The sequence below is a fragment of the Bos grunniens genome, chromosome 19, assembly GCF_055505025.1.
Source record: "Bos grunniens cultivar Pamir isolate PY7600 chromosome 19, Bosgru_T2T1.0, whole genome shotgun sequence".
Lineage (NCBI taxonomy): Eukaryota > Metazoa > Chordata > Mammalia > Artiodactyla > Bovidae > Bos > Bos grunniens.
This window is the reverse complement of record NC_141183.1, coordinates 9,719,481-9,733,122: the sequence shown is the minus strand read 5'-3', so window position 1 is coordinate 9,733,122 and position 13,642 is coordinate 9,719,481. Positions and strand designations below refer to the sequence as shown.

The window sequence follows — 13,642 nt, the reverse complement described above, 5'->3', positions numbered from 1 at the left end:
CAAAAGACGTCCATCCTGAATGAACATGTTGCCGGCCGCGTGGCACAGCCACATGCAGAACATTCAAGTAGGATGTTCTGCCTCCTCCCACACCGCGGAGGCCCAGGAGGACCCGGGTAACCAGGTGCTAGTGACCCCACCTCTAGCTTCCTGCACCCAGTCTCTCCCTCTCACGCATCAGTTAGCCCACGAGGGACCCCTCAAAAACGCACACACCCCTCCCTCAGACCCTAAGAAAGGCAGAGCCTGGGGTCAGCTCTCTCTCCCGCACCCGCTCACCGTGTGGCCCTGGGCATGCCCTGTATCCACCAGGACCTGTGAGCGATAAGTCTTGCTCCCCCTTCTGCCAAACGGAGTCGTAGGGAGGGAACTCTCTGTCTGGAACCTGAGACACAGCTTGGCCTACTCCCCAAACTCAGAGCCCATCCTCGGGCTGAACTCGGGCAAAGGCTCTTCTTGACCAAACATTAGACAGGTTTACCCCAGGCCTGGTTCAGGACCTGCCTAAGCCGGTCCTGGCAGAGAATCCTGCGATGTCACCCCCTACCCTTGGCATCGGAGCAAGGTCCTTCAACCTCATCTCTGATGTGTACTCCTCGGCTTGCCTTTAACAAGAATCACCCTCGCCCGGAGCCTCCTGTTAGCAATTCTCCACCCATGGACTCCACACGGCTCCCTGTCTGGAAGCCCCCAGCTGCCTCTGCTGCCCTCGGAGGTGAACACAGCTTTTTCCTCTATCACAGCAGGGCTGAATAAGGCTCAATCACCTCTCATCAGCATCGTGCTCCTTTGACCCTGAGGCTCATCAGTCAAACACGTGTTTCCACGGGCAGCCCCGCCCACCACCCCCTTCCTCCAGCAAGCAGAGGCCTTTGGGCTGCGAAACCCTCCCACTAACCCCTCTGCTTCACAGCCTGGCTGGAATCCGGGCATGTCCATGCCTCACGTGGGGTGTCCCCCTGGGGCTCACTAGGCAGAGACCCCTAGGCCTCCAGGGTGCCTTGCCTGGCAGTGACGTTCGGAAACCTCGTGAGTCAGAGACAAATCTCAGGCCACCCTGCCCGCTTCGTGAAGCCTGAGGTCCCTGCTGGGCCAGCTTGGCCGCGGGGCTCTGCTCTCCCTTCCTGCCCAAGGCCAGGGGCAAGGACGCGCCTGGACAGAGGGCAAAGCCGCCCAACCTCCTGGCCCTTCTGGCGGGAACCCAGCCTGAGGACGTGGAGCAGCACCAAAGCAGGCACAGGGAGGCTGCGTGTGGTGGGCACAGCGACGAGACCCAGATGGCCCGGCCGCCCGCCCAACGCGAGCGTCCCCAGCTGAGGAAAATCGTCCTGCCAGTTGTATTTAATGATGGGTCACGACAGCGGAAACTTGTCTTCCAAGTTGATTCAGCAGGAGGAAGCGCTCCCTGGGGACTGTAAGTAGAGGGTGAGCTGTTCAGCTCGCCCTCCCCAGCTGTGACTGTCAGAGCAAAGGAAGTGAGGAAGCCACGTACCTCGGCAGGTGGCCCTGGAGGGGTGGACGCGGCCAGTCACCCACTGCTCAGCCCCACATGCACTTCCCAGTCAGGAAGCTTCTCCCGCTGCCTGGCATTTCCCAAGGGCCCACTGTTTCCCCCACCGTGTGGACAGAGGGAAAGCTAATGCTTCCATCTAGAGCCCCGGGAGTCCTGTCCTGGCTTCTCAGCTCAGGTGGGACCTCAGGTGAGACCCGCTGGGAAGCATCTTTCTCCACGTCCCTCCTGAGTCTCTCCTCCATGCCAGGCAGGGCGTCCACCCTGAGCCCCAGGCTGTTTCACAGCTAAAGCCGGGGTCTGCCTGACTCCACTGATTCACCATCTGATGTTTGTTCCTTTGTGCCTTGGGATGCGTGCTCCCTGGGGACTACAATTTTGGTGGAAGTTGGACTAGTTAGAAGTTTTCTTAACACCAAAAGCATTTTGTATTGGGGTATAGCCCATTAACAATGGTGGTGGTAGTTTCAGAGGAACCAGGAAGGGACTCAGCCATACATATACATGTATCTATTCTCACCCAAATCCCTCTCCCATCCAGGCTGGCAACATAACATTGAGCAGAGTTCCATGTGCTATACAGCACAGACCAGTTAGAATCTTGATCTAGGGTTTCAAACTGCTCCTCAGAAGAGTAATGGGACTTAAAGGAGAGAAGGGTTTCACACTCAACTACATGAGGGGAAACACTGGGTTAGATGAGGTTAAACAGCCTTTGCAGCATGACTTATCAGAGTCTCCGTTGCTTCGGTGATGTTTATTGAAGGCCTCCCGCAGGCCAGGCACAGGGCCAGGTCCTGGGGTGGCAGTGCTCATCAAAAGGGATGGGTTATAGGAATGGGGGGAGCGGATGACTGATGCTTAATTAGTGCCTGACTGATTGCAGTTGTCATCGTGACACAGAGCAACACGGGGTGCTCAGCAGAGATCGAGGGAGTGAACGGTCCAGGGGAGACCCTGGCAGGGAAAGATGTCGTAGCGTGGTGTCTGAGGGTGAGAAAGATGTCGTAGCGTGGTGTCTGAGGGTGAGGAGGAGCGCACAGGTGCAGGATTCTGTGCGGGGCTGGAAGGCCCTCAGGGGAGCAGGTGTCTTGGAGGAGGTGGAAGAAGGCCAGGGTGGCTGGAGCATGAGGGCAATCGTGTCGAGACTGGCAAGTGGTGCAAGCGAGCTGTTGATGGCTTTTAAGCGGGTGTTGGCGTGACAGTTGTCTTTTGAGAGGTGCTCTGGAGGATGGCTTGCTGGGGACGAGAAGTGGTGTGGAGGAGGAGAGAGGGTGTCCATAGACCAGGGGGTTGGGGAGGGGGTAACAGCAGCTTAGACCAGAGAGCAGTAGCCATGGAGGTAGGTGGGCCGGTCCAGAGATGCCAAGGAGGCAGGATCGACTGGTGTCGACAGTGGGAACCAGGGCCCTGCTGGTGCCTCAGCTGCTGGCGGGTTAGGAAGGTCTTGCCCTTCTCTGAAAATTTATTCCTAAGTATTTCAATCTTTCTGATGCTATTGTAAATGGGTAATTGTTTCCATTATCAGGTTTCAGTGAGTATGAGTCTAGTGTGAGTCAGGATACATGTTATAATGTCTATGTGCCTCTAGGAAATGCAAGGTGTATAATAGCCAAGATAATGGGGAGGGAATGAAACAATAAAAATTAAACTAGAAGAGTCAAAAAAAAAAAAAAAAGATAAGACAAATAAGCATTTAATAAGACAATAGATTTAAATCCTGATACATTTGTAATTTCATGAAATGAAAATGAACTAAATGTTCTAGTTCAAAGGCAGTTTGTTCGGTCCTAGAGCCTTTCCCACTGCAGTGGGTGATGGACAGTTTTTCCTTTACCACACCACAGTGGTCACTCAGGTCCTAAGAAAGTTCTAGAATCCCAGTTCCCATGAGACTTGCAGAAGTTCCATGGCAGTTGGCATCCCTCGAGGGACGGGAGCCATTTCCTTGACTGGTCTGGAAAGAGCTGCCAATCGTTTGGCTCTGCTAGCTACCTGAGGAGCCGTTTGCTGTCAGCTGGTGAGTGGGCGAGAATTGTGCTCAGGGGCAAAGCTGAGGGGACTCAAGAGGACAGAGGTGGAGTCCAGGTGCTGGTGGCCAGTAGCCCCGTTACCCTCCCCACACCCCCACACCCCCTGGAAGGTGTCCTGTTCCCTGCTCGTGGCCAGTCAGGGTTTGGAGCATCCCTTTAAATTTCACGCTCACAAGGAATGCCTCGTTTGTCTTGGTTCTTTGGGGCTTCAAGGGGGTCCCCCCCTCCCGGCTCTCCAGTTAACCCTGTCCCTACAAGAGAGCTACAAGGGATTCTCCCAGAGGGAATGTGAGCGGCAGTCCACGGGGAAATCCCTTTATGGGCACGTGATGGGGGTTGGCGGCCGGAAGAGATGCTGAAGGGCAGGGCAAACGTTGGGGTACACTGTGGCTGCTGTTAGGATGGGGAGAATATGACCTTCACCCGCTCATCGGGCCGCCCCCTCTGTCTGGCATCCGGGGGGAGTGATGTCCTCTTCCCGGGATCTTGCATCCAGGCCCTCTGTCACTTCATTCCGTGACATTTCCCTTCCCCGCCCCCTCCCCTTCAGACTCTGTTGTGATGATCCTTGCCTTTTCCCCAGGGCCCATCTCTACTTTTCCCAGCCCGTTAACTTGATGGTCACAGTGAACTCAAGCAGACACACTGCCTGGTGGCCCTGCTCCACGGTGACACCTACAGCCAGGCAGAGGGCGGCTGTCCTGCTAGAGCAGGACACAGGCTCCCGGTACCCCCACCCCACCCTCCAGCTGGAAGCAGCGTCTGCACGACGATCCTTCTTTCTCTCTCGATTGGTCAGAACGGGCATTTCAGATGGTTCCGGTGATGGGTGGGAAGTAAAGATTCCCTAGGAGGTGGCCACTGCCTCAGTGTCTGTTCCCGCAACAGTGTAAGCTGACGTCAAGATGACGATTCCCCCAGACGTCAGACTGGAGTATATGGAGAGTGTCGCTTCCCTCGTCCTGAGGTTCAAGCCGGACAAGTGGAGTAAAATGATGGGGACGGAAGAGAACATGGCTCTGTTCACCGACTTCTTTGAGAAGCCAGATGTTCTGGTTCTGGTGTTGACGCTCAATCCTGCCGGCATGATCATACCCTGCCTGGGCTTCCCGGCCTCCCTCAAGTCCAAAGGGATGTACTTCATCAAGAAGAGACCCGAGAACATCGGCAAGGACAACTACAAGGAACGTCTGGTCTACGGGGACATGAGCCCCACGCCTGTGGACCAGCTGATCGCCGTTGTGGAGGAGGTAGATGCACCCAGGCCTCGGGGAGGTCGGGGGAGTGGGGAGGGCTCAGGAGGAACACCGCCTGCTTCCCATACTTTGTGTGAGTGGCCTTGAACCCTGCTAATCAGGGGTGGGTCCACAGATCAACATCCACGTTGCCTACAAGCAGGTCAGGTATTAGAAAGCTCAGGTCCGGCTGCCCTGGCCACCGAGACTGGCCTGCTTTCTAACAAGACCTCCAGGTGATGCTGTGCGCACGAAGGCTGAGTGGCCCTGGCCATCACCTGTCTCTCTTGAAATCACTAGATCCTCCATACCGCCCTGGGGACAATCCCTGCCCACAGCCTCAAAAGGTGTGGGCCATTCGAGATGCAGTAGAAGGGTTTCCCAATTCTGAGACTTGGAGCAGAGAAAGGGAAAAGCAAGTGCTGTCTTACACGTCTCCCCACCGTCCTGCTGCCTCGCTGTCGGCCGGCGTGGGAGGTGCAGCCCGCTATGGACCGTCGGACCAGCCAGAGTTCCAGTGACTTGCTCTCCTAGGCATCGCTCACCTCATCTGTGAGATGGGGGTAGTGGGCATCCCCACCCTGTACAAATTCAGGCCACAGGGATAGTTAGTCAGGACCCAGACCGACCTCCCCTCACGTCCACTGAGATGGCTGGCATGGCCCAGAACTGGTCGTTCAGTTGTGTCCGACCCTTTGCGACCCTACAGACTGTAGCCCGCCAGGCCTCTGTCCGTGGGATTTTTCAGGCAAGAATCCTGGAGCGGGTTGCCATTTGTTTCTCTATGGTAACTTCCCGACCCAGGATGAATCCACATCTCCTGTGTCTCCTGCGCTGCAGGCAGATTCTTCACCCACTGAGCCATCAGGGGAGCAACCCCTGACAAAGCACCAGTTTGGAGGCTGCAAGTCCCAGATTGATGTGTGAACAGGGCTGGTTCTGAGTCCTTTCTCCTTGGCTGTGGATGGCCGACTTCACGTGTGTCCTTATGTCTTCTAAGGACAACAGTCATACTGGGTTAGGGCTCCCCTTAACTACCTCTTGAAAAGCTCTCTCTCCAAATCCAGTCACATCCTGAGGTGCTAGGAGTCACAGCTCCCACATGTGAATCAGGGGGACACAGTTCAGCATATAACAGCAACCCCAGGCAGCAAGGAAGGTCTGCCTTCAGCCAGGAGTGTGTGTTCTTGTGGCAAGAGTGTGGAGAAGGCTTTGCCTCTATAAAGACACAGGTGCAGGGGGACCTGCCTGGTGATCCAGTGGTTAAGAATCTGCTTTGCAATGCAGGGGATTCAGGTCCAATCTGTAGTTGTAGAGCTAAGATCCTACATGCCACAGGGCAACTAAGCCCATGCGTTGCCACATGCCACTGAGACTCAATGCAGCCAAATCAATCAATCAGTATTTTTTAAAAAACTTGAAAGACACAGGGACTAGGAGACTTCCCCAGTGGCTGAGAATCTGCCTTGTAACCCTGGGGATTTAGGTTTGATTCCTGGTTGGGGAGCTAAGATCTCCCATGCCGCCACAAAGATCCCACATGCAACTGAGACCCCAGGCAGCCAAATCAACCAATCAGTATTTTTTAAAAAAGAACTTGGAAAAAAAAGCCCACGGTGGGGAGGCTTTCATCACTGGTCTCAGCACCTTGACCAGCCCCACCACCTTCTTCAAAGGGAGAAGGGCTCGGTTCCCCCGGGTCCCGGGTCGCCGAGGACCCCACTCCTCCTGGGTGTCCCCCCACCCAGGTGAGAAGGCTCGAGCAGAGCCACAGAATCCTGTCTTTCCAGGTCCTCTACTCCCTGTTAAACCAAAGTGAAAACATGAGCGGCTGGCCCCGCGTGGTCTCGGAGGACATTGTGAAGCAAGTCCACAAGCTGAAGAACGAGATGTTTGTGATGAGCGGCAAGATCAAGGGGAAGACCCTGCTGCCCATCCCGGAGCACCTGGGCAGTCTGGACGGCACGCTGGAGTCCATGGAGAGGTCGGGGCCCGGCTGGGGAGCTGGAGGGAGGGGTGGTCCCTGAACCCCCAGGGCAAGCTCCCCACAAACTGGTCTTGGTGCTAGTGAAGCCCAGGAGGGCAGGACTGTACCTTTAGGTGCTGAGTCTGAGACAGGGCATTGGAGCCCCCCAGACTCCGCTGGGCAATGGCTGGACCCCCGTGCTCCAGCCCCCCTCCATCACACACGTGCACTAGACCCTGCATACGTGGCATGCCAAGAGCATCACGTCATCTGGGGTCACACAGGAAGGGGGATCCCCAGCTTTAGGGTGTGGGCAGTGAGGGGCATGGAAGGGGTTTGCAGCAGGTGGAGGCTGCACTTCTGAATGGAGGCTGAGGCTGCCCAGAGACCCCCAGAAGCCCGAGGACCCCCAGGTGTCACCTTGCACCTGCCTGAGTGCCCTTTGCAACGGCATGGTGTGCACAGCTCTTGAAGCTGTGGCAGTGCCTGCCTGCTCCCTTACTCCCATCAGAGGGCGAGCACTCCTACGGGGCTCATCACACAGGTGGGCCCTCTAGGCCCCCAACACTCATGCTGTGGTGACCCGATCAGAACTGCCCAGGAGCCGTGGTGCAATATGGATTTTATTCCAGAGCTGGCTCCCCTCATCCTCTTTCTCGGGGGCACCAGTACCCCGGGCAAGACCCAGTGTTGTCTCAGGCTCTGTCCTGGACGAGGGCCGTTGGGGGTGGAGCTGGAAGAAGCCTGCGGGTGTAACTGAGAGCGTCCCCCACCCGCCCCCAACCCTTGGCTCTGCAGGATCCCCTCCTCCCTGGACAACTCGCTGCTGCACGCCATTGAGACCATCATCATTGACTGGTCCCACCAGATCCGGGATGTGCTGAGCAAAGACTCGGCCCAGGCCCTGCTGGACGGGCTGCACCCCCTTCCCCGAGTCGAGTTTGAGTTCTGGGACGCCCGGCTGATGAACCTCAAGTACATCCACGAGCAGGTGATGGCTCTTCTGCCCCCGGTGGCCAGGCACCCACAAGAGTCCTGAGTACCCAGCCTTCCCGAGGGGACCCGGGTAACCCGGATGGATCCCTCAGTGCCAGCCTGGGGGTCAGGCAGGCTTCATCTGGGGTCTGTTGGGAAAAAAAAAATTGATCTCCTTTGCAGCTCAATAGGCCCAAAGTGAATAAAATAGTCGAGATCCTGGAAAAAGCCAAAAGTTGCTACTGGCCAGCCCTGCAAAATGTGTACATGAATGTTACTGAAGGTGAGCGGGTGGCCCTGTGAGAATGTCCCCCCTCCACCAGAGGAAGGCGTCAGCACCTCCTGGGTGGGCCCCTTGCCGACCCTGGGGATGGGACGGGGTCTGCCTCCCCCCATCAGCAGTTCCTTGGAGTCTTGCCTTTTGAGGGAGCAGGTGTCTGTAAACACACTGAGCTGCCCGTCACCATTTCTCGCCATCAGGGATGGGGGCTAGTTTCCACTCCTGTGGGGATGAGCCCCAGTTCTTGTTCCACGCAGGCCTGAAGGAAGCCAACGATATCGTTCTGTACCTGAAGCCCCTGCGTATCCTGCTGGAAGAGATGGAACAGGCCGACTTCACGGCGGTACGTCAGCTAGAGAGGGTCCCTTGGCTGGCTTGGCAGGCTCTGGGCTTGTGTCTTAGGGCAGCAAGGGGCTGCGGGCTTCCTGGCTGTGATCAGGCACAAGTACTAGGTGGGGGAATCTCTTCTTGCCCTTGGAGTTCCCCCCTCCTGGAGCCGTGTGGAGTGGGGAGCTGAGGTGCTGTGACCAAGCGCCCGCCCGCCTGTCTCTCCCCAGCTCCCGACCTTCATCACCAAGGTGCTATACACCATCTGCTTCATCTGGGCCACCTCGGAGCACTACAACACACCCTCCAGGATCATTGTCATCCTGCAGGAGTTCTGCAACCAGCTCATCGACATGGTAGGCCCCAGTGCCTTCCCTCCCCACCCCCAGCATTCCCCTCCCCCATCCCACCCTGCATCCCCGTCCATGTTCAACCAGGCAAAGATGTGGGTGCAAGAATTTTCAGGCTCCAGGCTAAGGCTAGAGCCCCCTGGGTGGCCACCCAGGGTTCTCCCAAGACCTGGGCAGAGCCAGCCCAACCTGCCTCATGCTGGGAGGGAGGAGGAACGAAAGAGGGGCTGCTCACCGAGTCCCGGCACCCCAAGACTCAGCCGGGGGCTTTGACGGGTTTATCTGCTCTGACAACACCCATTCCCTTTCCTTCTTCCATTTCACAAGCGCACGTTACGCAGCCTCCAAGGTCTGAGTTGCAGCTTTGGGCCCTGGGCTACCAGAGTGTGTGAGAATCAGGCTCATGGTCCTGTCTCCCGGCCTAGAGGGACGCAGTGGCCCAGGGTCCCGCAGCCAGAGCAGGACTGCATTTCTGGGCCCCTCATCATCTGCCTCCAGAGTCTGGTGGTGCTGTGACCTTGGCCTGGGCTGAGGGGCCCCACAACTGGCCCTGGGTGGGCAGTCCGGCTAGGCCACAAGCCTGAGGCACAGCGGGTGTGTCAGAAGAAGTGGTCTAGTGGCCTGGGGCGGGGCAAGAGGGTCGTTTTAACCAACCGTGCAGCTTTGGACAGCGCACCTGGGTGTCAGCCCTCTGGCTCACCTTGGAAACGTCTTCCCTTCCGCCCAGACTCGGACCTTCCTGAGCCCCGAGGAGGTGCTGAAAGGCCTGCAGGGGGAAACTGAGGAGGTTCTGAGTGGCATCTCTCTGTCCGTGAACGTCCTGAAGGAGCTGTACCGGGCCTACGACTTCTGCTGTGCAAACATGAAGCTTTTCTTCAAGGTACAGCCTGGGTTGCGGACAGCGGATGAGAGGAAATAAGTTGGGGTGATGTGGACCCCATGGGACCCCATGGACCTGCCTTTTCTCTCTCTTTCTCCTAGAAAAACAAGGAGCCGGTGCCTTGGGAATTCCCTTCTTCTCTTGCCTTTTCCAGAATAAATTCCTTCTTCCGCCGTGTCCAGACCATTGAGGTAAAGGTGGAATTTGGCTCCGCTCCCTCTTAGGAGAACTGCGTCTTCTGTCCCTGTCTTCCTTGAACATGGGCTCCCAGGAGGGAAATAAGTCACACCCAAACATCTATGTGACAGCTTCCCCAGGGGGAAGCCAAGTCACGGCTGCCCCCACCAGGCCCAGAGCTGTTAACCCAGAACAAAGCGGTCCATTTCAGTTGCTTTTCCCTTTTCTCCTGCCTTCTGTCCACAAGCAGGTTAATGACAAGTTCATTGACCTGGGTCAGGAAGCCTGCAGGCCAAGGGAGAGGGTGAGTGGGACTAAGTTAGCACAACTGAGGTTTTCAGAAGGACCTTATCTGGATACATGGAACGACAGGGGATACATGGAATGACGCAGGACACATAACATGGGACAAATAACACTTTTAAAGAGGTTCAGAACAGTTTGGGGAGAAGAAGTGAGAGATGAAGGCATGTGCAGGGCAAGAAGGTTTTCCTTCTTGTTTTGTATTCTGTAGGGGATCTCTTTTTTTAGATCTACTTTGTACACATGTTACACTATTTAAAAAAATAAAGCAGGGTTGAGGGGTGGATCCTAGAACCATCGGGCAATGATTTTTTGAGGGATATTGTCAGCTGGGGCTCTGGGAAGGCCTCCTGGTTCCCATCCACATCCTCTGGGAGGCAGAGCAGGAAACCCCTTGAGATGCCATATCTCGGTCACAGAGTGTTTCTTCATGTCCCAAGGCTCCCAGCCCGAGAACTTGAGGGCCCCAGCTGAGTTTCTGGCCAAATAGCTGCTGGTTCCTACATTGTAGATTCTGAATCGGGATGGAGCTTCTGGGAAAAGAGGGGCTGCTGGGAAAAGAGTGGGTGGGGGAAACGGCCATGCTGTCCACCCCTTGCCCGATGGGCCATGCCAGCTGTGCCACCTGCCTCTGGTGTGAGAGGCCCAGAATGCGGGGCGTGACGCTGTTACTTTCCAGTAGGTTTGCTTGAGTCATATCTCGATACACCTTGGATCTTTGGTGGGAAACGGCACCAACCTTGTCTCCAGTTTAGGGGAGGGACTGGAGTGCCCTGCGAGCACCGGATCAGGCACATGGGGGCTGCTTGTGGTCCTCAATGAGGCTTTGGGGGTCTCAAAGGGGAAATGAGAGCTACAGACAGAAGCAATAGATAGCTCAATAGGACTGAATGGGGTTAAATGCCAAACCAGCGATCTTGGAAAGGAAGGTACCTTCTGGGCTGAAGGAGCTGGAGAAGGTAAGGAGAGACCCGCGTCTCGGAGGGAACGAGCAGGTGGGATTGACCTGTAAACACCCATCAGGTGCCCCGTACATGAGGCTGTGAGGGACCACCGTCTGCCTTTCTGACCACTTCCTCCCACAGTCCAGGAAGTGGGGCCCCTGTAAAGTGTGATTTTTCTTAGAGACACATGTCACCCAGTGTTGGGTCAGGACAAGATCCTGACCTTCATCTCCTCCTCCTCCTCGATCACAACTGGGAGATTACTCACGGGACTCTCACTTCCGTCTATCTGTGTGCATCCCTGATATGGCTTTAGAGAACATTAACACTGATAAGCAGAGGGCCCCTCGGGACTGCCCTGTGGCCCGGGGGCTCCTCCCCTCGGGGGTCAGTCAGGAAACTGAATTGATGAGGGTACGGGGGTTTCCTCCACCAGGATCTTTATAAAACAGCCATCGAGTTTCTGAAGCTGGAGAAGATTGAGCTCGGGGGCGTGAGGGGGAACATTCTTGGAAGCCAGGTGGCCCAGATCTACGACGAGGTCTTCGAGCTAGTGAAGGTTTTCGCCGACTGCAAATATGACCCCCTGGACCCCGGAGATTCAGTAAGTCGGGGGGGCCTGGGCGGGGTCAATAACAAATGCCCCGAGGGTGGGAAGGCATGTGGAGGGGAGCGTGTGTGTCAGAGAAAAGACAGCACAAGAACTCTGCCCTCATGACAGTGAACTTGCTGAGAGGTAACCTGAATCCCGGTGGGTGGGCTTAGAGTGCGCCCACTCCAAGCTTGGCACGCTGGTCAAGGTTCTAAGGTTGGGGATTTAATTTGCTTCCAGAGTTTTGATGACGACTACGCTGATTTTGAGACCAAAATTCAAGATCTGGATAGGAGGCTGGCCACCATCTTCTGCCAAGGGTTTGATGACTGCAATTCTATTGAGTCCAGTGCAAAGGTAGGTGCGGGTGGGGAGTGTGCCCTGAATGAGGATTCATCACACCAGCTCCATGATGCTGAGAACGGTTGTTCAGTCGCTCAGTCGTGTCCGATTCTTTGTGACCCCATGGACTGCAGCACTCCCTGTCTGTCCATCACCAACTCCCAGAGCTTACTCAAACTCATGTCCATTGAGTCGGTGATGCCATCCAACCATCTCATCCTCTGTCATCCCCTTCTTCTCCTGCCTTCAATCTTTCCCAGTGTCAGGCTGTTTTCCAATGAGTCAGTTCTTCGCCTCAGGTGGCCAAAGTATTGGAGTTTCAGCTTCAGCATTAGTCCTTCCAGTGAACGGTTGCAGAATCGATCTAATCATGCAATCTGGAGATTGTAGGTGAAGAGCCAGGCCCAGAAAGGACAGGGGCCTTTCTCAGTGCCTTAGACAGAGTCAGCAGTTGGCACCTTGAGTAGCTTCTGAGGGGGTCTTACTGCTACATCTCATCTTAAGAGAGGAAAATGAGCGTGGGGTTATTATACTGAGTCCTGCTCTCCGTTTGTCCTTCTTTGATTCAGTTCCCTCATTATTTACATAAGGAGCAGAAGTTAGAGGCAGAGTTGCTCTAAAAATTAAAATGCATCCACATTTTGAGCTGCTGACACACTGACTCTTAACATTTGAGATCCGAGAATACACAGTATTATGCCGCTGCTAAGTCACTTCAGTCGTGTCCGACTCTGTGCGACCCCATAGACAGCAGCCCACCAGGCTCCCCCGTTTCTGGGATTCTCCAGGCAAGAACACTGGAATGGGTTGCCATTTCCTTCTCCAGTGCATGAAAGTGAAAAGTAAAAGTGAAGTCGCTCAGTCATGTCTGACTCTTTGCGACCCCATGGTCTGTAGCCTACCAGGCTCCTCCGTCCATGGGATTTTCCAGGCAAGAGTACTGGTCATTTCTGGGTGGTGGGGTGATGGCTAATATTTTTTCTGTCTTCTGTGTACTTTTCTACCATCTCCAGGTTGTGTGGGTTAGGTGTATAGCACTTTTACAGTTAGAAAAAGGAAATGCTTATGAAAACATTAAAAAAAAACAGATTGCAGAAAAGTGCTAAAGCCACTAGAGACCGTCGGTTTGAAAGAGAAACCCAAACGGCCGATACTCACATAGGTTGTTGGTTTGGCCTAGCAAATGATCGGGAAAGTGCAAGTTAAAACCACAAGGTGCCTTTTGTCACTGGTCAAAGTGGCTGGAGCTGCGAGGAGCTGGACACTCGTTCCTCTGCTGGTTGGTGCACCCCTCCCACAGGACCCCTCAGCAGCGGGCATATGGGGGGGCACGTGGAGACGGGCTCCTGGACCTTCCTGGTCCAAGTTCACGAGGCAGCCAGCATTTGGTGCCGACATGCCAGGATGTTCCTTTGCCTTTTGAGTATTTCTAAAGCAAAAATGCTTGAGGATTTGAAGCTCTGCAAGTGTAACGATCAATTAAGTCTTGGATGGAGTTGGTGCTCCAGGCAAAATATCAATGGATGCAAATTAATACAGAGCCTCTGTGCTGTTCCCTTCTCTGGACACCCTTCCCCTTGGAGCCACCTCGGGCACCTCCTCGGAAGGGGAGCCGCCTCGGGCACCTCCTCGGAGAGGCCCCGCCACTCACCTCCTCCTCCCAGCGGGAGCTCGCCCCTCGCCGCCATTGCCAACACCCACCTGCTTGGTTTTCCTTCTTCATGCTTG

At 55.4% G+C, this 13,642-nt stretch overlaps 1 protein-coding gene across 1 annotated transcript in view; it reads left to right on the top strand.

The window, feature by feature from the left end:
• Window positions 1-1,370: 1,370 nt before the first annotated feature.
• Window positions 1,371-13,642, top strand: part of DNAH17 (dynein axonemal heavy chain 17) — a 96,848-nt gene continuing 84,576 nt past the window's right edge. The window contains exons 1-11 of the mRNA XM_086356430.1: window positions 1,371-1,700; window positions 4,432-4,793; window positions 6,569-6,762; window positions 7,543-7,735; window positions 7,903-8,002; window positions 8,257-8,342; window positions 8,557-8,682; window positions 9,404-9,556; window positions 9,658-9,747; window positions 11,417-11,584; window positions 11,813-11,929. Coding sequence (XP_086212556.1) covers window positions 4,449-4,793; window positions 6,569-6,762; window positions 7,543-7,735; window positions 7,903-8,002; window positions 8,257-8,342; window positions 8,557-8,682; window positions 9,404-9,556; window positions 9,658-9,747; window positions 11,417-11,584; window positions 11,813-11,929 — 1,572 coding nt within the window. The 5' untranslated portion in view covers window positions 1,371-1,700; window positions 4,432-4,448. The remainder of the gene's footprint in view (window positions 1,701-4,431; window positions 4,794-6,568; window positions 6,763-7,542; window positions 7,736-7,902; window positions 8,003-8,256; window positions 8,343-8,556; window positions 8,683-9,403; window positions 9,557-9,657; window positions 9,748-11,416; window positions 11,585-11,812; window positions 11,930-13,642) is intronic.